Consider the following 26913-nt stretch of genomic DNA (forward strand, 5'->3'; position numbering starts at 1 on the left):
TGGAATCGGTATCTACGTGCTCCAGCCTTCTCCCTTGGGTGGGGTGATACTGAGGTGCATGTTCTGCACTGCCTCCCAGAACTGCCTAGTGGGATGAAGCTCCATGAACTCACAGCAGCTTCTCTGTGGATGATACACCTGTTATTGGCAGCCTTCCCTTCCTCGGTATTTCCTGGAGCCATCTCTTTATTTTATTTTTAATTTTTTTTAAGATAGAGTCCTGCTCTGTCACCCAGGCTGGAGTGCAGTGATGCAATCATATCTCGCTGCAACCTCTACCTCTCAGGTTAAAGCAATTCTCCTTCCTCGGCCTCCCAAGTAGCTGAGATTACAGGTGCCTGCCACCATGCATGGCTAATTTTTTTGTATTTTTAGTAGAGACGGGGTTTCACCAAGTTCGACAGGCTGGTCTCAAACTCCTGACATCAGGTGATCCACCTGCCTCGGCCTCCCAAAGTTCTGGGATTACAGAGGCATGAGCCACCGTGCCCGGCCTTTATTTTATTATTTTGTTTATTTTTGAGACAGGATCTCACTCTGCCACCCAGGCTGGTGTGCAGTGGTGCGATCATGGCTCACTGCAGTCTAGACCTCCTGGGCTCAAGTAATCCTCCTGCCTCAGCCTCCGGAGTAGTTGTGACTACAGGCACGTAACACCAGGCCTGGCTAAATTTTTTTAATTTTTCGTGGAGACAGGTTCTCAATATGTTGCCCAGGCTAGTCTCGAACTCCTGAGCTCAAGCAATCTTCACACCTTCACCTCCCAAAATGCTGGGATTTCAGGTGTGAGCCACCATACCTGGCCTGCCACCTCTTAAATATGCTTGTTTCACCCAAATTCTTGGGTTTGCTTCTGGGGGAACCCAAACTTCCAGGAACACATCCCATAAATTATCCTTACATATATGCAAAAATGACATATATTTGATTTATTAACTCAGCATTGATGCAATAACAAGAGATTGAAAATAATATTTCAAAAGAAGACTGGTTAAATACATTATGGTACACTCACACAATGGAATACTATGCAGTGGTATAAAAGCATGAAAAAGTAATTTATGTCTTAATATGAACCAATGTCTGAGAAATAGTGAAAAAAAGCAAGATACAGACCAATATAAAGTATGCTACCATTTGTGTAAAAAAGCTTGTGTGTGTGTATGTGTGGTGTGTGTGTGTGCACACGTGCATACATTTGCACATCACGTGAAATCTGTCTGAAGGAAACCTCAAAACACAATCTTGACTACCTTTAAGGAGGTGACTTGAATATCTGGAAAGGGAGACTTTTCACTGTACACTCTTGAATGCCTTGTGATTTTTGTACCACAGACAGACTTATCCATCCAAAAAATTAAAGTCACATTGAAATAATAAATGAATCCATAAAGGAAGATTCATCATTCCTCAGTGGGCATCTTTATTGGGCATCAGCACTGGTGTGGAGGAGGCTCCTGGTTCCACCCACAGCTTCTCACGGAGTCTCCATCCAAGCTGTGCAGGCTCCAGCAGGCCGCAGGCTCGCAGGCAACGGGAAGTACCACTCCCTTCAGTGGAGAGGAGCTGCTGCGTTTCCCTCTGTGTTCGCCCACAGGATTGACCGTCCCCTCTCCCGGAGGAAAACCCAGCAGCGGCTTCACCCACGCACAAGGGAGCCCAGGCAGTTCCCTTCTGCCGGAGAGGCTGCGCTGCCGGCACCTACCCACACGCCAGAGACATCTGAGTCAGACACGTGAGCCATACGCCCCTGAGCACACACATGCACTCACACACATGCACAAACTCGCGCACATGCACACACTTACACACACTTGCACACACATGGACACACGCACACACACTTGGACACACTCACATACTTGCACACACACCATGGACGCGCGAGTGCACATGCACGCACACGCACACATTTGCACACAGACACTTGCACACACTCACACACATGCACATACACCCTTGCACACACACATATGGAAGCCCAAGCCCCTCCTTTCTGGGGGAGACTTCGCTGTCCGGCGTGTCCAGCAGCCTGGGGGCTGCGTGTGGTCTGGGCAGAGTCCTGCTGGCCACGGAGAGGCAGCTCGGTCGGGAAGGAGCCGCTACTGGGGTTCGGCCCCCGGGGGACCCCCTTCACTCATCATGTCCTTGTACTGCCGCTTGAAGAAGCCAAGCTGCGGGGCAGAGGAGGGCAGTGAGAGCGACAGCAGCCAGGGAGCGGGCGGCTCCGCAGACCAGGGGGAGAGGGCGGGAGGGCCGGCGGAGACAGAAGGGACCCAGGAGGGCGGGGCGGGAGGGGAGTGACATCCGCGTCAGGGCCTGGAGAGAAACAGAAACTACAACAAGGAGGGCGACTCGTTCTCAGCGCGCCCCGCGCATGAACCCGGCCACCCTCCCTAAGAGACTGAGGCGCAGAGAGGCTTCCGGACTCGCCCCAGTCACACAGCTGCCGGGGAAACCGAGGCACGGAGCTGCAGCGCGAGGCCCGAGAGGAGGAAGGGAGGGGGTGGGGGAGCGGCGGGGAGCACCTTGTACAGCGCGGCGGTGATGAGAGCCAGGAGCATCAGCCCCCCGACAGAGCTGCCCACGATGAGCGGCAGGGGGTTGGGGACCTCGAACGGCTCCACTTTGGTCTCCGTCTGGGGGAGAAAGGAAGGGCGTCAGGGGAGACCACTCCGGATTTCTGGGGGTTCCCCATTCACACCGTGTGCACCCCTGAATCAAGTGGGGAACCCCTCCTCATGTGCCCCAGAACCCCAGCCCTCAGTCCTCCTCCCCCACCTCTTCTCCCTCCTCTCCCTCCTCCGTTTCTCTGTCCTCTATCTCCATCTCTTTCTGCCTCTCTCTCTCTATCTCCATCTCTCACTGTCTCTGTTTCTGTCGCGCTCTGTATCTCTTTATCTCTCTGTCTCTCTCTATCTCTCACTGTCTCTGTTTCTATCTCTATCTCTCTCTCTGTCTCTCTCTCCTTTGTGTCTGTCTCTGTATCTGTTTCTCCCTCTGTCTCTATCTCTCTGTCTCTGTCTGTCTCTCTCCTTACGTCTCTCTATCTCTCTGTCTCTCTCTCCCTCTCTCTTTGTGTCTCTCTCTCCTCCCCCAGAAATCTCCACAAGCCCAGCCCCTCTCCCTGCAATAGTTCCTCAGCGCCCAAGACAGGTACCTGGGCCCTCACAAACGCCCCCTGTCCCGGCAGCAGGGTGAACGTGGAATCGTTAAACAAGATCTCAGCTGTGCTCACGACCAGGAGGTGGTTATGCGAGGTCTGTGGAAGAGAGCGTGTGGGCACTGCACCTGGGCCCTGAGCACCACTCCTGTGCCCGGCGAAGCCTCAGGACCCCACACACCTTGATGTACCAGTCAAACGAGAGGTTGCCTTTGAGGGTAGCATTGAATTCTTCCTGGATGCCAAAGAACGGGAAGTCACACTGGATTCTATGACAGACAGCGATGGCGCAGTTCTGGGGAACGCAGGAGGGGAGGGGACGGGTAAGGAAGCCGAAGGCAGAGAACCCCCCTCCCCGTTTGCTCAGAGACCATACAGGTTCCAGCAGGGAAGCGCGCTGGGTCTCTGTGTGGCCCTGGGGCTGACTTAGCTTCTCACCACCAGGGGGGCCTTCCGAAGCTCAGCCAGAAAGTCGGAGTGAAGGGGCAAGCGCTCCTTGGTGTGGCACGTACTCGAGAGGTTCTGAGGAAAGAGACGCACTGAGAAGGGGCAGAGATGAAGGCACCAGGGCCCGTCTCTCAGGAGGTGAGATGGCCTGGGTCCAGGAGAGGGGCGGAGCGGCTCCAAAACCCACCAGCATTAACAGAGGTGAGAGGAAGGCGCAGGGCCGTGCGGGAGTCACAGGGCCGAGCTCCACTCACCTCAGGGAAGGTGACCTGGGGACGGTCCCATATGATCGCCTGGTTCAGCCGGACGGGCACCAAGAACACCAGGCTGATGGGGAGGCTCCTCTGCCCCAGGTTGCTGACCTGCACCGGGGAGGGCGGGGTCAGGGCTCTGGCCTTCCTCCCCCACCAGCCTGGAGAATCAGCCTCCCCTCCCCACGGGGCAGGCCCGGGCCGGGCGTCCTGCCCCTTCCTGTTTGAGAGACTGGAGTGTACACCTAATACGCATTCCAGTGCCATACGGCCTGGTCTCCAGTCCTAGCTCCCCACTCACTCGGTGGGAGACCTCCGGCATGTTCTGTTAACCTCTCTGAACCTCAGTTTCTTCAGCTGTAAACTGGGGATCATGACAGTGCCCCACAGAGTCGTTAAGAAGGTAACACAAGATAATTACATGCGTGCATGTCACATACATACGTGCGTGTATGTGTGCATACTGAGTGATAGCAGCGTGGAACCAAGCCTGGCACACCACAGGCGCCTTGCGCACATTTCCCATCCCTGTTTCTGCATTTTCCTCCCCAGCCTCCTTCTCAGGACCCAGACGTCCCAGCTCCCCACCTGATACTGATGCTGCATGACCTGACTGGTATTCTCTGAGGCCGTGAAGCTGAGATATTTAGTGGAGACCTCATGGCTGAAGGGAGAAAAAAGGGACAGGAGGTGACAAAACATGAGGGGTGCCCTGGGAGGGTGTCTCAGGCTAAGTGTGTAAGGAGCGAACAGGCACATGGGTAATGGGTATGAAGGCCTGGGGGGTGGAGATGGGGGGGGGGTGCAGGGGAAGCAATGTGTGCTTGACACACAGTGCGTGCTCATTTGGGCCACTCACACACGTGCACAAATGCACGCCCATGAGCACATACACACATGCACATAGACCCTCAGACACACACACACACAAATACACACCCATGCACACATACATGCACATAGATCCTCAGACACACACACATGCACACACACTCATGCACACATACATGCATATAGACCCTCACACACACACGCACAAATACACACCCATGCACACATACATGCACATAGATCCTCAGACACACACACATGCACAAATACACACCCATGTGCACACACATGCACATAGACCCTCAGACATATGCACAAATACACACCCATGCACACATACATGCACATAGATCCTCATACACACACGTGCACACATACCCATGCACACACACATGCACATAGATCCTCACACACACATGCACACACACCCATGCAGACACACATGCACATAGATCCTCACACACACCCATGCATAAATACACACCCATGCACACACACATGCACATAGATCCTCACACACACATGCACAAATACCCATGCACAAGGATCCTCACACTCACACGTGCACAAATACACACCCATGCACACACACACATAGATCACACTCACATGCACAAATACATGCCCATGCACACATACACACATGCATGTAGATCCTCAGACACATACATGCACAAATACACATCCATGCACACAAGTATGCACATAGATCACACACACACACATGCTCAAATACACACCCATGCACACATACATGCACATAGATCCTCAGACTCACACACACACACAAACATGCACAGACTCATGCACACAGATACACAATCAGCCATGTCCAGCCCAGAAGTGGAGGCTCCGCTAAAGTCCTGGAAGCCAGCACCTGGTGACCACCATGTAGACGGCGTATTTCACTGGCAGCTCCAGTTGGAATTCTGTTTTGTTGGTTCTGGGCATGTTGTTCTCACTGGAGGGAAAGAAAGAGCTCCAGCTGGCTCTTGAGAACTGACAGTTAGTCTTTCCTCCTCCCTCTCCCTCACTCCCTGCCTCCAGTCAGCCACCAAGTTCTGTTATCTCTGCATCTGAAACCCCACTGTTCTCCAACCCCTGCCCCCAGCTAGCCCAGGCCCATCCCTCTCCACCTGGATGTCTGCAACCACCTTCTTCTAACTGGTCCCCTGAATTCACACCTGCTCCCACCCCAATCGCCAGCCCTCCTGAAGAGTGATCGCTCTAACATGCAAATATGATTATGTCACTCCCAGAGGCGAAACTGCAAATCCCAAACAACACCCGTCAGTCATTTTGGGATATGGCCTGTATCTAACCACCACCAACTCCTTCAACCCTGCATTTCATGCTGAGGCCACTCTTAAACACACCCTGATCTTCCCATTCCTGGTATCTGCTTCCTGCCTTCTGTCTTCATGCCCACCCTCAGTTCGTGCCTTTGCTCTGTCTAAATATACTTTCTTTTTTTTCCCTTTTTATTATTATTATTATTATTATTATTTTGAGACTGGGTCTCACTCTGTTGCCCAGGCTGGAGTGTAGTGGCACAATCTCAGCTCGCTGCAGCCTCAATCTTCCAGGCTCAAGCAATTCTCGTGCCTCAGCCTCCTGAGTAGCTGGGATTACAGGTATGCACCACCATGCCTGGCTAATTTTTGTATTTTTTTTGTAGAAACAGGTTATTGATATGTTGTCTAGGCTGATTTTGAACTCCTGGGTTAGAGCAATTGTTTTGCCTCAGCCTCCCAAAGTGCTGGGATCACAGGCTCGAGCCACCACGCCCAGCTCCTAAATATATTTTCTTTAGGAAACTTCTCTGAACGCCAAACTCCCAAGAACACTGGCCATCCCCCATCTAATCTTGCATCTCATACTGGATTTGAGATGCAAGATTAATGGCTAGTTTTCTTGTCTGTCTTTGCCACCAAATTATCATCTCCGAGAGGGCAGGAACCACCATCGTCTGATCCACCACCATCCCACCAGCACTCGGCACAAGGCCCAGCACATGGTGGGTGGTCAGTGAGTGTTTGCTGAGTGAACGAATGAGTTGAAGGGAGAACCAGTGGGCAAAGGGCAAAGGCCCACCATGGGCCAGGGGCTGGGGCCTCAGACGGGCAACTGCCTGCGGAAGCCTGGCAGCAGAGAGCACCTGGTCACTTTGGCCTTGAGGAGCAGTTTGTTTCCAAGGGAAGCCTTAGAGTCCACATCAAACGTGATATTAAAGGTGACCTGGAGTGGGAGAAAGGAGAGACAATGTAGAAATAGGAGAGAAGAAATAACCCAAATGCCCGTCATCTGATTAACGGAGACATGAAATATGGCCCATCCATACAACAGGATATTGTTCACCAAATAAAAAGCAATGAAAGCCGGGTGCGGTGGCTCACACCTGTAATCCCAGCACTTTGGGAAGCTGAGGCAGGTGGATCACCTGAGGTCAGGAGTTCGAGACCAGTCTGGCCAACATGGCAAAACCCCATATCTACTAAAAATACAAAAATTAGCTGGGTGTGGTGGCAGGCGCATGTAACCCCAGCTGCTTGGGAGAGTGAGGCACAAGAATCGCTTAAACCTGGGAGGCGGAGGTTGCAGTGAGCCAAGATTGCACCACTGCACTTCAGCCTGGGCGACGAAGTGAGACTCCATCTCAAAAAAATATATAAAAAATTTAAAAACTTTTTTTTAAAGTAATGAGGTACTGACATGTACTATGACATGAATGATCCTTGCTAAGTCCTTGCTTAATATTATGCTAGCGAAAGGATCACATACGGGATTATTTCATTTATATGAAATGTCCAGAATAGGCAAATCTATAGACACAAAGTAGATTAGTGGTTGCGTAGGGCTGGGGCATATGGGAGGATTGGGGCTGAGGGCCAGTGGGAATAGAGGCTCTTTGTGAGGTAATGAAGATGTTCCAAAATGGATCATGATGATGGATGCAAGACCCTGTGAATTCACTCAAAGCCACTGAACTGTATACTTTATTTTATTTTATTTCATTTTATTTATTTTAGAGACAGGGTCCCACTCTGTCACCCAGGCTAGAGTGCAGTGGTGTGATCATAGCTTGCTGCAGCCTCAACCTCCCAGGTTCAGACGATCCTCCCACCCTAGCCTCCCGAGTAGCTGGGACTACAGGTGTGCACCACCACACCCAGCTAATTTTTACATTTTTTGTAGAGACAGGGTCTGCCATGTCACCCAGGCTGGTTTCAAACTCTCAGGCTCAAGCGATCCTCCTGCCTCGACCTCCTAAAGTGCTATGATTACAAGCATGAGCCACTGTGCCGGGCTTGAAATGTATGCTTTAAATAGGTGAATTGGATGGTATGTGAATTATATCTCAATAAAGCTGTTTTGTACAAAAAGGAACCACTACTAAAGAAGAGAAGAAGAAAAGAATCCCCAAAGACATCAAAGAGAAAAGGAGAGGAGGAGCCAGGAGTTCTGACCTCTGAGTTTTCCGGGAAGATGGGGTGGTTTATGCTGCAGTTGGTGCTCTTCAAGGCCCCAGACACTTCGGTGGAGGAGGCAGACTCACAGGCCAGGCGCCAGGATCGCTGTGAGTGCTGGCTCTGGAAGGCAGGGGAGGCAAAGGCGGTGATATCCACCTCCAGCCATGAGGATGGGGAAGCAAAGGTCAGATAGAGCCTGAGAAGGATGTGGCTACCTGGAGCTTGGACACCTTCCGGTAGGACAGGCCAAGTGGGAAGAAGAAGGTGACCTGTGTCCTGTAGGAGTCTTCACCATCATTTCTCACAGTCACTGTCACGTTGAACTCCCGGGGCCCACCCACCACGAGGCAGTCCAGGCTGTGGGAAGAAGACAGGCCGGGGGATGGGGCGCTGGGCTTCCCTGTGGCAAGCCTGCTCCGGCAGAACAGAGACGCAGGTACTTGATGAGAGACAACAGTAGAGGGGCAGCCACACCGGACCTTATAGCCCAGGAACACCCGGCTCCCTTGGGGGCCAGGAGGAGAACAGAGCGGGTCATGGTACGGGTTCTTCTCTGGAGGAGGTGAGGAAGAAAGGAAACTCACCTCATGAAACTGAAGGTGATGCTGAGGTCATCCTGGCAGATGTTGTCCTTGCCACAATTCTTCTCAAAGGGAAACTTTTAAAAAATAAATATGATCAAATGAAAGGAAAGGAAATAACCAAGTATTGTGAAATTAAACAATAAAATCAAATGTTGAAGTAAAATTAGATGCAATCAAATAAAATGAGTTTCAACCACCTTGGTCTCTGGTCTCTTCCACACCCCCGCAGGACCCCAACTCCGGACTCACCAAGGCTGTGAAGAGTCGCTGAGCATCCTCAGCCAGCACTGGCCGGAGGTTCCCGAAAGCAGACAAGGGCGTTCCCACCAGAGAGAAGTTCAGGTGCAGCACAATGGGTCTCACTGGGTCCTCGACGCAATTCTAAGAGATAGCCGGGATTTGGGGATCTGCCTTCCTTAGCTCCCCAAGCCCACTCCATGCTTGGAGGACCCAGTGGTCTGGCCACTAGCCTGCTTACCGGCAACTGTAGTTTCAGGGTCTCACAAGTCTGGGTCAGCCCCAAGACCTGTGTCCCTCTGCGTGTATTGTTCTTTGTCTCATTGAAGACAGCGCGGGAATGTGTGCGGCCGGAGTCCAGAGCCAGGTCATAAGTCACAACACTCTGGATCTGCCCTGAAGGGACAGGGTGGCACAGCGGTGAGGGGCCTGAGCCTCGGAGCTCGGCAGATGGGAGTCCGAGGCCCAGCTCCTCTGCTTCTCAGCTATGCGACTTGGGGTATGTTATCTGACCTCTCTGAGTCTCCCTTCTTTCCTTTCTTTCTTTCCTTGCTCCCTTCCTTCCTTTTTTCCTTTCCTTTCCTTCCTTCCTTCCTTTTCTTCCTTTCCTTCCTTCCTTCCTTTTCTTCCTTTCCTTCCTTCCCTTCTTCCTTCCTTTCTTTTTATTTTTTATTTTCTTTTTTGAGACAGAATCTCGCTCTGTTGCCCAGGCTGGAGTGCAGTGGTGCAATCTCAGCTCGCTGCAACCTCTGCCTCCCAGGTTCAAGCCTTTCTCCTGCCTCAGCCTCCCGAGTATGTGGGATTACAGGCACATACCACCACGTCCTGCTAATTTTTGTATTTTTAGTAGAGATGGGGTTTCACCATGTTGGCCAGGCTGGTCTCGAACTAATCCACCTGCCTCAGCCCCCCAAAGCGCTGGGATAAAAGGCGTGAGCCACTGCGCCTGGCCTCCATTCTTTATTTTTAAAGTGAGGATAATAATGATAATAATGATACCCTCCCAATGGTAAAAAGGAAATGAAATAGTGCTTATCAAATATTTAGCACAGTGTTTTTTATACAGTAAGTGCTCAACAAATGGTAGCTATTCTGTTACTCACTAAAAAATTTATTGTAGTTTTCTGACTACTTTTAATTTTTTTCTCTTTGTCTTTGGTCTTCAGCAGTTTGATTAAAACGTACATTGATATAATGTCCTTCATATTTATCCTGCTTTGATTTTGTAAAGAATCTTGATGTCTTTCATCAGTTTGGGGAAATTTTTTTTTTTTTTGAAATGAGTTTTGCACTTGTCACCCAGGCTGGAGTGCAACGGGGCGATCTCAGCTCACTGCAACCTCCGCCTCCCAGGTTCAAGCAATTCTCCTGCTTCAGCCTCCTGAGTAGCTGGGATTATAGATGCATACCACCACACCTGCCAATTTTGTATTTTTAGTAGAGATGGGGTTTCACCATGTTGGCCAGGCTGGTCTCAAACCCTGACCTCAGGTGACCCACCTGCCTCGGCCTCCCAAAGTGCTGGGATTACAGGCATGAGCCACCGTGACTGGCCAGTTTGGGGAAATTCTTTAACTACTGCATCTTTCCTATTCCATCCTATTCCATCTTTCCTATTCTGTCTTTCCTATTCCATCTTTCCTATTTTCTTTCTCTCTCTCTCTCTCTCTCTCCTGCCCCACCACCACTTTCTGTAATTCCAATTACATGTTTGTTAGATCTTTCACCATATCTCACACATCTCTTATGATGTTTTTATGTATTTTTCATTCTTTTTATCGCATATTTATCCAGATACTTTCAAATGACTTGTCTTCTTGTTCACTAATTCTCTGTTCTGCTTCTAATCTGCTATAAATCTATTTACTGAATTCTTCATTTCAGTCATTGCAATTTTTGGTTCTAGAGTTTCCATTTGACTCTATTTTATGAATTCCAGGTTTTTGCTGAAGTTCTCATCCTTTCCCTTTTTTCTTGAAGATATTATAGTTACCTTTTATCCAATCACTCTAATTTCTGAATCACCTGTGAGTCTATTTCTATTGTGTATTGTTTCTCTTGGTTGCTAGTCAGTTGTCTCAATGGAAAGACCAAAGTATTTACCAAGGCCTCTCAAATCTCTGTCTCCCCAGCACTGAGGAGCTGCTGAATTCTCTGATCAGCTCTTTGGCTTTTCAGTTGATGTTTTCTACTGGGTTTCTTGGAGTACTGACCTATGCATTAGTGTCTCAGGAGTCAGCCAAAGAGTAGAGGGGGACTTCTATGTAGCTTTGAGGGTACCTCTCCTTCAATTCCCTACTCTCTAACATTTTGCTCTTAATTTCTAGCCATGCTGGCTGCTCTCATATCTGGAATGCTATCTCCTCAGCACAGGAAAACTGTTCCTAGAAAGGTACTCATTTTTTAGGGATGGGTCTTGCTATGTTGCCCAGGCTGGCCTCAACCTCCTGGGCTCAAGTGATCCTCCCACCTCAGCCTCTCAAGTAGCTGAGACTACAAGAACATGCCATCATGCCCAGCTAATAATTTTACCTTTAAAGAGGATACAATTCTTTCTAGTACTGTCATTACTACAGACAGTTATTCCTAGTGCTGTCACTACTAGAGACAGTTATTCTTAGTACTGTCATTACTATTCTCCCACCCCAAACCCAGTTCTACTCTTTGAGAATAGGAACAAGGGAAGAAGTCACTGGTGATAAAATGCATATGTGAGGGCTTTGTAAATCTCTGTTTAGCTTCATCAATTCAATCTCCCCAAATAGGTTTTCTCTCCATTAATTAAAAAACAAAAACATGGTTCATTCATAGGCATGGGGCCTTCAGTTCTCTGGAGAACTGAGGGAGTAAGGAAGTGCCACATGCTCACCTCTTTAGGGAGGTCCACTGGACTTCCCTACCCAGCAGGGCAATAGCCTGCTCACTCAGGTAAGGCTTGGAGAAGGTTGTCAGAGCCTGTGAGAACTCAGCTCAGGACAGCCAGAAGGCTGGGCAGAGTGGGTTGCAGCACCCATTCATGTCCTCGGTCGTTTAACCTCTTGAGACTCACCCACCAAGCCTCACCTTCTGTTAGCCGATCCCGTGTGCTCTTCTGGACATGGAGGCAGACTCTGACCTCCCCGGCTTCCTTGCCTTTCACCACCTGATCATTACACTCAAATACATTCCTTGCCACTTCCCTGGGATTGAACTCCATGATTGCCTTGACTCTCAGTACTGGCTGGGACCTGCAGGGACACCAGAAAACCATCAGAGACCTTCAAACAAGAAACATTCCTTCAAGGGAGAATGTCTGGTTGACTCCAAAAGGCATTCTCACCTGAGCAGCAGCACATGCCCTTGGGCTCCTACAGTCAGGTCCACCAGTCCATCCATTGTGAGGTCCTGGCCCCCACTCAGTGACTGACCAAAATACTGGAGCCTGGGAGAGAGCTTGGAGCCTGCTATCCGCTGAGGGTAAAAAAGAGGTGGAGAGAGAAGGGGGTAGGAAAGACAGGAGATGTATAACTCAGTCATCCAGCATGGCCCAGACAGAGGTTCTCTAAGCTCTACTCAAGTCTCATCTCTTGCAACTAACCAAGGAACTAGGACAGCTTAGAACTTATCAAGGAATTATTCACCTTTAGACCACAACCTCAAGAGGATACCTACAATATCTTTTTTAAAAAAACTTTTAAAATAAAAACGGGGTCTCACTTTGTGGCCCAGGCTGGTCTTGAACTCCTGGGCTCAAGCAATTCTGTCCTATCAGCCTCTCAGGTGCTAGGATTATAGGTGTGAGCCACCACGCCCAACCCCAAGTTTCTATTAATTACCTGCATTTCCCTGGGTACAGAGAAAAGTAAAAGTATATTATTTGGCTCAGCTGAATTTCATTTACATAGAATAATGCAAACACTGAATGTTGATCTAACCAAAATGATCACATAAACATGAGGAGTGAAGGAGGGGTAAAAGAGTGCTACTATGTGGCAAAAGGAAAACTGAAAAAGAGATCAATCTCTACCTTCCATGGTGGGAAGTCAGTGGTAAAACAAAAATCAAAAAGTAGCAAAATTATTATTATGTAATTTGAACAAATAGAGAATTGAAAGAGCTGAAAGTGGTTCCCTCAGAGCAAGGGAAATGAAGCCGAAACCATAGTGCATGTGGAAATTGTTGTTTTTTTACAGTGAGCTTTTTGGAACTATTTTGACTCTTTAAAGTATGTGCAAGAGTAATATTGAAAAAAATGACAGCCAAATAATAAATTTTAAAGAAATTTTAAAAGTGATTTTGTCATGTCCTTAATGCCAGTGAATTGGACACTTTTAATTATGGTATAAAAGTTATAAGAGAAAGATATTAAAAATAACTATAGCTAAAATTATGTTACTGGATACACAATATAAATAACTGTAAATTGTGAATCAATAACATAAAACGTGTAGCGGGGAATAAAAGTAAAGAGTGCATGTGATTTAAGTTCAGTTGTTATCAGCTTAAAATAGACCATGATAATTATGAGATGTTTTGTGGAAACCACAAAGAAAATACCTTTAGAAGTTATATACACAAAAAAAGGGCCAGACGCAGTGGCTCAAACCTGTAATCCCAGCACTCTGGAAGGCCGAAGCGGGCGGATCACGAGGTCAGGAGATCGAGACCATCCTGGCTAACATGGTGAAACCCCATCTCTACTAAAAACACAAAAAAATTAGCCGGCAGAGGTGGTGGGCACCTGTAGTCCCAGCTACTCGGAAGGCTGAGGCAGGAGAATGGCCTGAACCCGAGAGGCGGAGCTTGCAATGAGCCGAGATCGCACCACTGAACTCCAGCCTGGGCGACAGAGTGAGACTCCATCTCAAAAAAAAAAGTACAAAAAGAGAACAGAATGAAAGCATATTAATATAAAAATTAACAACAATAAAACAAAAAGGAAGACAGCAAGAGAAGAAAAGAGGGACAAAAGACCTACATGACGGCCGGGCGCGGTGGCTCACGCTTGTAATCCCAGCACTTTGGGAGGCCGAGGCGGGCGGATCACGAGGTCAGGAGATCGAGACCACGGTGAAACCCCGTCTCTACTAAAAAATACAAAAAATTAGCTGGGCGTGGTGGCGGGCGCCTGTAGTCCCAGCTACTCGGAGAGGCTGAGGCAGGAGAATGGCGTGAACCCGGGAGGCGGAGCTTGCAGTGAGCCGAGATCGCGCCACTGCACTCCAGCCTGGGGGCGACAGAGCGAGACTCCGTCTCAAAAAAAAAAAAAAAAAAAAAAAAAGGCCTACATGACTAACAGAAAACAATTAACAAAATGGCAGTAGTAAATCCTTCTCTATCAATAATTACTTTAAATGTAAACAGAAGTAAACTCTCAAAACAGAGTGGTAGAATTAATAAAAATACAAAATCCAATTATATGCTATCTACAAGATACCCACTTTGTATTTACTGACACATAGGCTAAAAGTAAAGGAGTAGAAAATGCTATTCCATGAAAATGGTAACCAAAAGAGAGCAGGATGACATGCTAATATCAGACAAAATAAGACTTAAGTCAAAAAAACAAATAGGATATTATATAATGATGAAATGGCCATTTCACCAGGAGTTACAACAATTAATTATATACACACCCATCAGACATCTAAATATATAAAGCTAATAATGACAGAACTGAAGGGAGAAATAAACAGCAATTCAATAGTAAGAAACTTCAAAATCCTACTTTCAATAGCAAATAGAACAACTAGACAAAAAAAACAAGAGAGAATGGACCAAATGGACTTAACAGACATATACAAAATACACGAGCCAACTACTGCAGATTATAAATTCTTCTCAAGTGCACATGGACCATTCCCCAGGACAGATCACATGTTAGGTCACAAAACAAGTCAACAAATTTAAAACGATTTAAATTATATCAAGAATCTTTTCCAGCCACAATGGAATGAAACTAAAAATCAATACCAGAAGAAAAACTGGAAAAAACATACATATGTAAAAATTAAACAATACACCCTTGAACAACTAATGGATAAAAAAAGAAATTAGAAAATAACATGAGATAAATGAAAACAAAAACGCAATATACCAAACTTAATGGGAGGCAGCAAAAGCAGTACTAAAGGGAAGTTCAGAGTGATAAACACCTAATTTTAAAACAAAAAGAAAAATTTCAATTACAAAACCTAACTTTACACCTCAAGAAATGAGAAATAAAAGAACAAACTAAACCTAAATTAGTAGAAGGAAGAAAATAATAAAGATTACAGAAAAATAAATCAAATAGAGAATAGAAAAAAAATCAGTGAAATTAAGTTGATTTTTCAAAAAGATAGAATTGACAAGCTTTGGCCAGGTGCGGTGGCTCACGCCTGCAATCCCAGCACTTTGGGATGTCAAGGCAAGTGGATCACCTGAGATGAGGAGTTCAAAACCAGCCTGGCCAACGTGGTGAAACCCTGTCTCTACTAAAAATAAGAAAATCAGGCCGGGCGCGGTGGCTCACGCCTGTAATCCCAGCACTTTGGGAGGCTAAGGCGGGCGGATCACGAGGTCAGGAGATCGAGACCATCCTGGCTAACATGGTGAAACCCCGTCTCTACTAAAAATACAAAAAATCAGCCGGGCGTGGTGGCAGGCGCCTGTAGTCCCAGCTACTCGGGAGGCTGAGGCAGGAGAATGGCGTGAACCCGGCAGGCGGAGCTTGCAGTGAGCCGAGATCACGCCACTGCACTCCAGCCTGGGCGACAGAGCGAGACTCCGTCTCAAAAAAAAAAAAAAAAAAAAAGAAAATCAACCAGGTGTGGTGGCACATGCTTGTAATGCCAGCTACTCAGGAACCTGAGGCAGGAGAATCACTTGAACCCAGGAGGCGGCAAATGCAGTGAGCTGTGATCATGCCACTGCACTCCAGCCTGGGCAACAGAGTGAGACTCTGTCTCAAAAAAAAAAAAAAAAAAAAGAACTGACAAGCTTTTAGGTAGATCAAGGAAAAAGGGAGAAAAAACAGAAACAATGGATAAGTAAAATTATAAATGAAAGAACATACAACTGATGCCATAGCAATAAACAGGATCATAAGAGACTACTATGAACAATTATTTGTTAACAAACTTGATAACCTTGAAGGAATGGATGAATTCCTAGAAATATACAACCTACCAAGCCTGAATCATAAGGCAATAGAAAGTTTAAACAGATCTATAATGAGTAAGGAAATTGAATCAGTAATCAAAGACCTCCTAACAAAGAAAAGCCCAGGACCTGATGGCTTCTCAGGCAAATTCTACCAACCAAACATTTAAATAAGAATTAATATGAATTCTTCTCAAACTCATCCAAAAAATTGAAGAGGAGGGAATACTTCCAAACTTATTGTATGAGGCAAGCACTATCCTGACACTAAATCCCAACAAACACACCACAAGAAAAGATCACTACATGCCAATTTTCCTATTGAACATAGATCCAAAATCCTAAATAAAATACTAGCAAACTGAATTCAATAGCACAAAAGGATCACACACCATGATCATGTGGGCTTTATTCCTGGCATGCAAGGATGGCTCAACATATGCAAATCAATAAATGTGATGCACCACATTAACAGAATAAGGAATAAAAATAACATGATCATATCAATAAGAAAAGAAAGCATTTAATAAAATTAAACATCTATCTTAGCTTATTTGGTATAACAAACAACATAGACTGGATGGGTTATAAGCAATAGAAATTTATTTCTCATAGTTCTGAAGACTTGTGACATCCAAAACCAAGGGGCAAGCAGATTCAATATCTGGTGAGAGCCTACTTTCTGGTTCATAGGCAACCATCATTTTGTCTAAGGGCACTAATCCTATTAATGAAGGCCACATGCTCATGACCTAAACACCTTCCAAAGGGCCCATCTACAAATACCATTACACAAAGAATTAGACTTCAACATATGAATCTGGGGAGGACACAAACATTCAGGCCACAGGAATAGCCACTCATGATTAAAAACCCTCAACAAGATCTTTGGTAGCTTCCCCTTCCTTCCTTCCTTCCTTCCTTCCTTCCTTCCTTCCTTCCCTCCTTCCTTCCCTTTTCCCTCTGTGGCCCAGGCTGGAATCTAGTCGGCTCACTGCAGACCCTCTGCCTCCGCTCCCCTCATTCTTCTGCCCTGGCCTGCGGACTGCCAGGGATTGCCGGCGTGCGCCACCACCGCTGCCTGCTTTTTCTCCTTTGGCTGGAGGCGCGGTTTCACCATGTTGGCCAGGCTGGTCTGCAGCTCCTGACCCCGAGTGCTCTGCCCGCCTCAGCCTCCCGAGGTGCTGGGACTGCAGACGGAGTCTCGCTCACTCGGTGCTCGGTGTTGCCAGGGCTGGAGTGCGGTGGCGTGGTCTTGGCTCGCTGCAGCCTCCACCTCCCAGCCGCCTGCCTTGGCCTCCCAGGGTGCTGGGATTGCAGCCCCTGCCCGGCCACCGCCCCGTCTGGGAGGTGGGGAGCGTCTCTGCCCGGCCGCCCCATCTGGGAAGTGAGAAGCGCCTCTGCCCGGCTACCCATCGTCTGGGAAGTGAGAAGCACCTCTGCCCGGCCACCCATCGTCTGGGAAGTGAGGAGCGCCTCTGCCCGGCCACCCATCGTCTGGGAAGTGGGGAGCGCCTCTGCCCAGCCGCCCTGTCTGGGAAGAAGTGAGGAGCGCCTCTGCCTGGCCACCCATCGTCTGGGAAGAAGTGAGGAGTGCCTCTGCCCGGCCACCCATCGTCTGGGAAGTGAGGAGCGCCTCTGCCCGGCCACCCATCGTCTGGGAAGTGAGGAGCACCTCTGCCCGGCCACCCATCATCTGGGAAATGAGGAGCGCCTCTGCCCGGCCGCCCCGTCTGGGAAGAAGTGAGGAGCGCCTCTGCCCGGGTGCCCCGTCTGGGAAGAAGTGAAGAGCGCCTCTGCCTGGCCGCCCTGTCTGGGAAGAAGTGAGGAGTGCATCTGCCCGGCCGCCCCGTCTGGGAAGAAGTGAGGAGCGCCTCTGCCCGGCCGCCCCGTCTGGGAAGTGAGGAGCGCCTCTGCCCGGCCACCCATCGTCTGGGAAGTGAGGAGCGCCTCTGCCCGGCCGCCCCGTCTGGGAAGTGAGGAGCACCTCTGCCCGGCCACCCCATCTGGGAAGTGAGGAGTGCCTCTGCCCAGCCACCCCATCTGGGAAGTGAGGAGCGCCTCTGCCCAGCAGCCCCGTCTGGGAAGTGAGGAGCGCCTCTGCCCGGCCACCCCATCTGGGAAGTGAGGAGCGCCTCTGCCCGGCCGCCCCGTCTGGGAAGTGAGGAGCGCCTCTGCCCGGCCACCCATCGTCTGGGAAGTGAGGAGCGCCTCTGCCCGGCCGCCCCGTCTGGGAAGTGAGGAGCGCCTCTGCCCGGCCACCCAATCTGGGAAGTGAGGAGCGCCTCTGCCCGGCAGCCCCGTCTGGGAAATGAGGAGCGCCTCTGCCCGGCCACCCATCGTCTGGGAAGTGAGGAGCGCCTCTGCCCGGCCGCCCCATCTGGGAAGTGAGGAGCGCCTCTGCCCAGCCACCCCGTCTGGGAAGTGAGGAGCACCTCTGCCCAGCCACCCATCGTCTGGGAAGTGAGGAGCGCCTCTGCCCGGCCACCCATCGTCTGGGAAGTGAGGAGCGCCTCTGCCCAGCTGCCCCGTCTGGGAAGTGAGGAGCACCTCTGCCCGGCTGCCCCGTCTGGGATGTGGGGAGCGCCTCTGCCTGACCGGCCCGTCTGGGAGGTCTACCACAGAGGCCAGAAGCAATGTGAGGGCTGGACGTGGTGGCTCACGCCTGTAGTCCCAGCGCTCTGGGAGGCCAAGGCGGGTTGATCACTTCAGGCTAGGAGTTCGAGACCAGCCTGGCCAACATGGCAAAACATATGAAAAATACAACAGACAAACCAACCAACCAACCCAGCGACAACAAAACAGGTCTACCCTGGAGTCATACTCTAATTTTTTTTATTTTCCTCCCTTTCTGATCCTTTATCCCACTTTCTTTTTCTTCCTCTTCCTTCTCCTTCTTCTTTGTCAAATAGAGGATTGAGTTATTATCATTGATCCATACAAAGTCCCTCTCTCATTCATTTTCTTTAATTCCCACTCCCCATTTCTATTCCCCGTCTTCCCATGTGCAACCTTCCTAATATGTTTGATACGCATCTTTTTGTTTGTATGTATTTTTAGAAAATGTTTATTGTTTTGTGTGCAAAAAAAATTAATAAAAAAATAAATAAAATAAAAACCCTCAACAAACTAGAAATACAGGGAAATTACATCAACATGATAAAGAACATTAAAAAAGCATCTAGTTAACATCATACCGAGTGGTGAAAAATTGATTTTACCACTAAAATTAGGAACAAGGCAAGGATACCCACACTCACCACCTCTATTCAACACAGTACTGAAAGTCCTAGCCAGAGCAATTGGGCAAGAAAAAGATAAGAAATGCATCCAAGTTAGAAATAAAGAAAAAAAATTGTCCCTGTTTGCAATTGACATGATCTTATATATGAGAAACTTGTTATAAATACTCTACAAAAAAGTTATCAAATTTAATAAACAAATTTAGTAAAGTTGTGGAATACAAAATGAACATACAAAAATTATTTGTGTTTCTATACACTAACAACAAACTATCTGAAAAAGAAATTAAGCCCATTTACAATGGCATCAAAAAATAAAATGCTTACAAGTTAATTTAACCAAGAAGGTGAAAAATATGCACACTAAAACTATAAAACATTAATGAAAGAAAGTTAAGACAAAAATCAATGGAAAGATATCCCATATTATGGATTGAAAGAATATTTTTTAAAGGTCTATACTACTCAAAGTGATCTATAGAGTCAATGTAATTCCTACCAAAATCCCAATGGCATTTCTTACAGAAATAGAAAAAACAATACTAAAATTAATATGAAGTCACAAAAGACCTCAAATATCCAAGACAGTCTTGAGCATAAACAACAAACATAGAGGTATCACACTATCTGACGTCAAAATACACTACAAAGGTATAGTCAGCAAAACAGCATGACACTGGCATAAAAACAGAGACATTGACCAATGTAACAGAATACAGAGCTCAGAAATGAACCCATGCATTTACAATCAACTAATTTTCTTTTCTTTTTTTTTTTTTTCGAGACGGAGTCTTGCTCTGTCACCCAGGCTGGAGTGCAGTGGCACAATCTAGGCTCACTGCAACCTCTTCCTCCCAGGTTCACCCATTCTTCTGCCTCAGCATCCCAAGTAGCTGCGACTACAGGTGCCTGCCACCATGCCTGGCTAATTTTTTTTGTATTTTTAGTAGAGACGGGGTCTCACCATGTTAGCCAGTATGGTCTTGATTTCCTGACCTCGTGATCTGCCCACCTCAGCCTTCCAAAGTGCTGGGATTACAGGCGTGAGCCACCGCGCCCAGCCAACAATCAACTAATTTTCAACAAAGGTGCCAAGGGCATACAATGGGGAAAGGACAGTCTTTTTAACAAATGGCATTAAAAACACTGGATATCCACAGGCAGAAGAATGAAACTGAGCTTTTATCTCAAACCAAATACAAAAATCAAAAGTGTTGGGCCAGGTGCAGTGGCTCACGCCTGTAATCTCGGCACTTTAGGAGACTGAGGCAGGTGGATTACCTTAGATCAGGAGTTCAAGACCAGCCTGGCCAACATGGTGAAACCCTGTCTCTATTAAATAGACAAAAAATTAGCGAGGCATAGTGGCAGAGGCCTGTAATCCCAGCTACTTGGGAGACTGAGGCAGGAGAATCTCTTGGACCCAGGAGGCGGAGGTTGCAGTGAGCTGAGATCGTGCCACTGCACTCCAGCCTGGGCAATAGAGCGAAACTCCATCTAAAATAAAATAAAATTTAAAAATTAAAAAGTGAGTTAAAGGCTTAAATGTAAGATCTAACACTATAAACTATTAGAAGGAAACATAGAGGGAAAGCTTCGTGATATTGGTCTGGGCAATGATTTTTTTATATGGTCCTGAAAGCACAGGCAACAAAAACAAAAACAGACAAATGGAATTGCATCAAACTAAAAAGCTTCTGCACAATAAAGGAATAATTAACAGAGTGAAGAGACAGCCTACAGACTGGGAGAAAATATTTGCAAACCACACAACTGATAAATGGTTAATATCCATAACACATAAAGAACTCAATAACAAGAGAATAAATAACCCAATTTAAAAATGGGCAAAGAGGGCCGGGTTTGGTGACTCACACCTGTAATCCCAGCACTTTGGGAGGCTGAGCCAGGTGAATCACTTGAGATCAGGAGTTTGAGACCAGCCTGGCCAACATGGTGAAATGCCATTTCTACTAAAAATACAAAAATTAGCTGGGTGTGGTGGTGGGCACCTGTAATCCCAGCTACTCAGGAGGCTGAGGCAGGAGAATCACCTGAACCCAGAGGCAGAGGTTGCAGTGAGCCGAGTTCATGCGACTGCACTCCAGCCTGGGTGACAGACTGAGACTCCATCTCAAAAAAAAAAAAAAAAAAAAAACTGCCCCCTACTACCACAGGAGGACCAGCCTAACCATTTGCTGCAAAAGTTGGCTGTAGTTGATCTTGTGAAAACTACTTTAAATTTCATATGCAGCCAAAAAAGAGCCCATATAGCCAAGACAATCCTAAGCAAAAGAACAAAGCTGGAGACATCACACTACCTGACTTCAAACTATACTACAAGGCTACAGTAAGCAAAACAGCATGGTACTGATACCAAAACAGATATATAGACCAATGAAACAAAACAGAGGCCTCAGAAATAACACCACACATCTACAACCATCTGATCTTCAACAAACCTGACAAAAACAAGAAATGGGGAAAGGATTCCCTATTTAATAAATGGTTCTGGGGAAACTGGCTAGCCATATGCAAAAAAACTGAAACTAGATTCCTTCTTTACACCTTATACAAAAATTAACTCAAGATGGATTAAAGACTTAAATGTAAAATCTACAACCATAAAAACCCTAGAATAAAACCTAGGGAATACCATTCAGGGCATAGGCATGGGCAAAATCTTTCTTACTAAAACACCAAAAGCAACTGCAACAAAAGCCAAAATTGACAAATGGGATCTAATTAAACTAAAGAGCTTCTGCACAGCAAAAGAAACTATCATCAGAGTGAACAGGCAACCTACAGAATGAGAGAACATTTTTGCAATATATCCATCTGACAAAGGTCTAATATCCAGAATCTACAAGGAACATAAACAAATTTACAATAAAAAAAAAAAACAACCCCATCAAAAAATGGACAAAGGATATGAACAGACACTTCTCAAAAGAAGACATTTATGCGGCCAATAAACATATGAAAAAAAACTCATCATCACTGGTCATTAGAGAAATGCAAATCAAAACCACAATGAGATACCATCTCACGCCAGTTAAAATGATGATCATTAAAAAGTCAGGAAACAACAGATGCTGGAGAGGATGTGGAGAAATAGGAATGCTTTTACACTGTTAGTGGGAGTGTAAATCAGTTCAACCATTGTAGAAGACAGTGTGGTGATTCCTCAAGGATCTAAAACCAGAAATACCATTTGACCCAGCAATCCCATTACTGGGTATATACCCAAAGGATTATAAATCATTCTACTATAAAGACACATGCACATGTATGTTTATTGAAGCACTATTTACAATAGCAAAGACTTGGAATCAACCCAAATGCCCATCAACGATAGACTGTATAAAGAAAATGTGGCACATATACACCATGGAATACTATGCAGCCATAAAAGAGAATGAGTTCATGTCCTTTGCAGGGACATAGATGAAACTGGAAACCATCATTCTCAGCAAACTAACAGAGGAACAGAAAACCAAACACCACATACTCTCACTCATAAATGGGAGTTGAACAATGAGAACACATGGACACAGGGAAGGGAACATCACTGGAGCCTTTTGAGGGGTGGGGATCAAGGGGGAGGGAGAGCATTAGGACAAATACCTAATACATGTGGGGCTTAAAACCTAGACGACAGGTTGATGGGTGCAGCAAACCACCACGGCACTTGTATACCTAGATAACAAACCTGCAAGTTCTGCACATGTATCAAGGAACTTAATGTATAATTTTTTTTTTTGAGACGGAGTCTCGCTCTTTTGCCAGGCTGGCGTGCAGTGGTGCAGTCTTGGCTCACTGCAACCTCCGCCTCCTGGGTTCAAGCAATTCTCCTGCCTCAGCCTCCCAAGTAGCAGGGATTACAGGCACGCGCCACCAAGCCCAGCTAATTTTTGTATTTTTAGTAGAGATAGGGTTTCACCATGTTGGCCAGGCTGGTCTTGAACTCCTGACCTCGTGATCCGCCCGCCTCGGCCTCCCAAAGTGCTGGGATTACAGGCATGAGCCACCATTCCTGGCCCAATGTATAATTTAAAAAAGAAAAAATAAATAAAAACATGAAGATTTAAAAAAAAAAAAAAGACTGCCCCCTATTACCACAGGAGAACCAGCCTAAGCATTCGCTGCAAAAGATCGCTATAATCGATCTTGTGAAAGCATTACTGAGCAGATCAAGATCTCTGGGAATGAACACTAAAGATGTTCTGAATAAATTATAGTCCGGCTGAGTGCAACGGCTCACACCACTAGTCCCAGCACTTTGGGAGGCCAAGGTGGGAAGATCGCTTGAGCCCAGGAGTTGGAGACCAGCCTGGGAAACATAGAGAGATCCTATCACTACAAAAGAAATTTAAAAATTAGCCAGGCATAGTGGCATACACCTACAGTCAAAGACACTCAGGAGGCTGAGGCAGGAGGATCACATGAGCCTGGGAGGTCAAGGCTGCAGTGAGCCATGATTGCACCACTTCACTCCAGCCTGCATGACAGACCAAGACCCTGTCTCAAAAATAATAATAATAAATAATAAATACAGTTTAATCCAGTGGCATTTTAGTGTCTTTTTTGAAAACAAAAATTACATATAATGTTACATTCTTGCATGTTCTTTGTTGATAGCATTAATTGATCCATTGGATTTCTTTTCTTTTTTTTCTTTTTTTTTTATTATTATACTTTAAGTTTTAGGGTACATGTGCACAACGTGCAGGTTTGTTACATATGTATACATGTGCCATGTTGGTGTGCTGCACCCATTAACTCGTCATTTAGCATTAGGTATATCACCTAATGCTATCCCTCCCCACTTCCCCCACCCCACAACAGTCCCCGGTATGTGATGTTCCCCTTCCTGTGTCCATGTGTTCTCATTGTTCAATTCCCACCTATGAGTGAGAACATGCGGTGTTTGGTTTTTTCTCCTTGCAATAGTTTGCTGAGAATGATGGTTTCCAGCTTCATCCATGTCCCTACAAAGGACATGAACTCATCCTTTTTTGTGGCTATGTAGTATTCCATGGTGTATATGTGCCACATTTTCTTAATCCAGTCTATCATTGTTGGACATTTGGATTGGTTCCAAGTCTTTGCTATTGTGAATAGTGCCACAATAAACATATGTGTGCATGTGTCTTTATAGCAGCATGATTTATAATCCTTTGGGTATATACTCAGTAATGGGATGGCTGGGTCAAATGGTATTTCTAGTTCTAGGTCCTTGAGGAATCGCCACACTGTCTTCCACAATGGTTGAACTAGTTTATAGTTCCACCAACAGTGTAAAAATGTTCCTATTTCTCCACATCCTCTTCACCTGTTGTTTCCTGACTTTTTAATGATCACCATTTTAACTGGCGTGAGATGGTATCTCATTGTGGTTTTGATTTGCATTTCTCTGATGGCCAGTGATGATGAGCATTTTTTCATGTGTTTTTTGGCTGCATAAATGTCTTCTTTTGAGAAGTGTCTGTTCATATCTTTCTCCCACTTTTTGATGGGATTGTTTGTTTTTTTCTTATAAATTTGTTTGAGTTCATTGTAGATTCTGGATATCAGCCATTTGTCAGATGAGTAGGTTGCAAAAATTTTCTCCCATTCTGAAAGTTGCCTGTTCACTCTGATGGTGGTTTCTTTTGCTGTGCAGAAGCTCTTTAGTTTAATTAGATCCCATTTGTCAATTCTGGCTTTTGTTGCCATTGCTTTTGGTGTTTTAGACATGAAGTCCTTACCCATGCCTATGTCCTGAATGGTATTGCCTAGGTTTTCTTCTAGGGTTTTTATGGTTTTAGGTCTAACATGTAAGTCTTTAATCCATCTTGAATTAATTTTCATATAAGGTATAAGGAAGGGATCCAGTTTCAGCTCTCTACATATGGCTAGCCAGTTTTCCTAGCACCATTTATTAAATAGGGAATCCTTTCGCCATTTCTTCTTTTTGTCAGGTTTGTCAAAGATCAGACAGTTGTAGATATGCAGCATTATTTCTGAGGGCTCTGTTCTGTTCCATTGGTCTATATCTCCTGCAGCTGAGGGTCCTGACTGTTAGAAGGACAACTAACAAACAGAAAGGACATCCACACCAAAAACCCATCTGTATGTCACCATCATCAAAGACCAAAGGTAGATAAAACCACAAAGATGGGGAAAAAAACAGAGCAGAAAAACCAGAAACTCTAAAAATCAGAGCGCCTATCCTCCTACAAAGGAACCCAGCTCCTCACCAGCAACGGAACAAAGCTGGCCAGCGAATCACTTTGAAGAGTTGAGAGAGGAAGGCTTCAGAAGATCAAACTACTCTGAGCTAAAGGAGGAAGTTCGAACCAATGGCAAAGAAGTTAAAACTTTGAAAAAAAATTAGACGAATGGATAACTAGAATAATCAATGCAGAGAAGTCCTTAAAGGACCTGATGGAGCTGAAAACCATGGCACGAGAACTACGTGATGAATGCACAAGCCTCAGTAATCAATGCAATCAACTGGAAGAAAGGGTATCAGCAATGGAAGACGAAATGAATGAAATGAAGCGTGAAGAGAAGTTTAGAGAAAAAAGAATAAAAAGAAACGAACAAAGCCTCCAAGAAATATGGGACTATGTGAAAAGACCAAATCTACATCTCATTGGTGTACCTGAAAGTGACGGGGAGAACGGAACCAAGTTGGAAAGCACTCTGCAGGATATTATCCAGGAGAACTTCCCCAATCTAGCAAGGCAGGCCAACATTCAAATTCAGGAAATACAGAGAATGCCACAAAGATACTCCTCAAGAAGAGCAACTCCAAGACACATAGTTGTCAGATTCACCAAAGTTGAAATGAAGGAAAAAATGTTAAGGGCAGCCAGAGAGAAAGGTCAGGTTACCCACAAAGGGAAGCCCATCAGACTAACGGCTGATCTCTTGGCAGAAACTCTACAAGCCAGAAGAGAGTGGGGGCCGATATTCAACATTCTTAAAGAAAAGAATTTTCAACCCAGAATTTCATATCCAGCCAAACTAAGCTTCATAAGTGAAGGAGAAATAAAATCCTTTACAGACAAGCAAATGCTGAGAGATTTTGGCACCACCAGGCCTGCCCTAAAAGAGCAACTGAAGGAAGCACTAAACATGGAAAGGAACAACTGGTACCAGCCACTGCAAAAACATGCCAAATTGTAAAGACCATCAAGGCTAGGAAGAAACTGCATCAACTAACGAGCAAAATAACCAGCTAACAGCATACTGATAGGATCAAATTCACACATAACAATACTAACCTTAAATGTAAATGGGCTCAATGCTCCAATTAAAAGACACAGACTGGCAAATTGGATAAAGAGTCAAGATCCATCAGTGTGCTGTATTCAGGAAACCCATCTCATGTGCAGAGACACACATAGGCTCAAAATAAAGGGATGGAGGAAGATTTACCAAGCAAATGGAAAACAAAAAAAAGGCAGGGATTGCAGTCCTAGTCTCAGATGAAACAGACTTTAAACCAACAAAGATCAAAAGAGACAAAGAAGGCCATTACATGATGGTAAAGGGATCAATTCAACAGGAAGAACT

At 46.2% G+C, this 26913-nt stretch overlaps 1 protein-coding gene across 1 annotated transcript in view; it reads right to left on the reverse strand.

Moving 5' to 3' along the window:
• Positions 1–891: 891 nt before the first annotated feature.
• Positions 892–26913, reverse strand: part of ITGAM (integrin subunit alpha M) — a 77663-nt gene continuing 51641 nt past the window's right edge. The window contains exons 15-30 of the mRNA XM_030797781.1: positions 12303–12433; positions 12047–12210; positions 9225–9379; positions 8996–9127; positions 8747–8820; positions 8378–8519; positions 8160–8282; positions 6851–6930; positions 5570–5653; positions 4450–4525; positions 3865–3972; positions 3602–3685; positions 3345–3458; positions 3161–3262; positions 2529–2639; positions 892–2174 (exon numbers count right to left, since the gene is read on the reverse strand). Of these exons, the coding sequence (XP_030653641.1) occupies positions 2103–2174; positions 2529–2639; positions 3161–3262; positions 3345–3458; positions 3602–3685; positions 3865–3972; positions 4450–4525; positions 5570–5653; positions 6851–6930; positions 8160–8282; positions 8378–8519; positions 8747–8820; positions 8996–9127; positions 9225–9379; positions 12047–12210; positions 12303–12433 (1752 nt within the window). The 3' untranslated portion in view covers positions 892–2102. The remainder of the gene's footprint in view (positions 2175–2528; positions 2640–3160; positions 3263–3344; positions 3459–3601; positions 3686–3864; positions 3973–4449; positions 4526–5569; positions 5654–6850; positions 6931–8159; positions 8283–8377; positions 8520–8746; positions 8821–8995; positions 9128–9224; positions 9380–12046; positions 12211–12302; positions 12434–26913) is intronic.

This window comes from Nomascus leucogenys, chromosome 2, assembly GCF_006542625.1.
Source record: "Nomascus leucogenys isolate Asia chromosome 2, Asia_NLE_v1, whole genome shotgun sequence".
Classification (NCBI taxonomy): Eukaryota; Metazoa; Chordata; class Mammalia; order Primates; family Hylobatidae; genus Nomascus; species Nomascus leucogenys.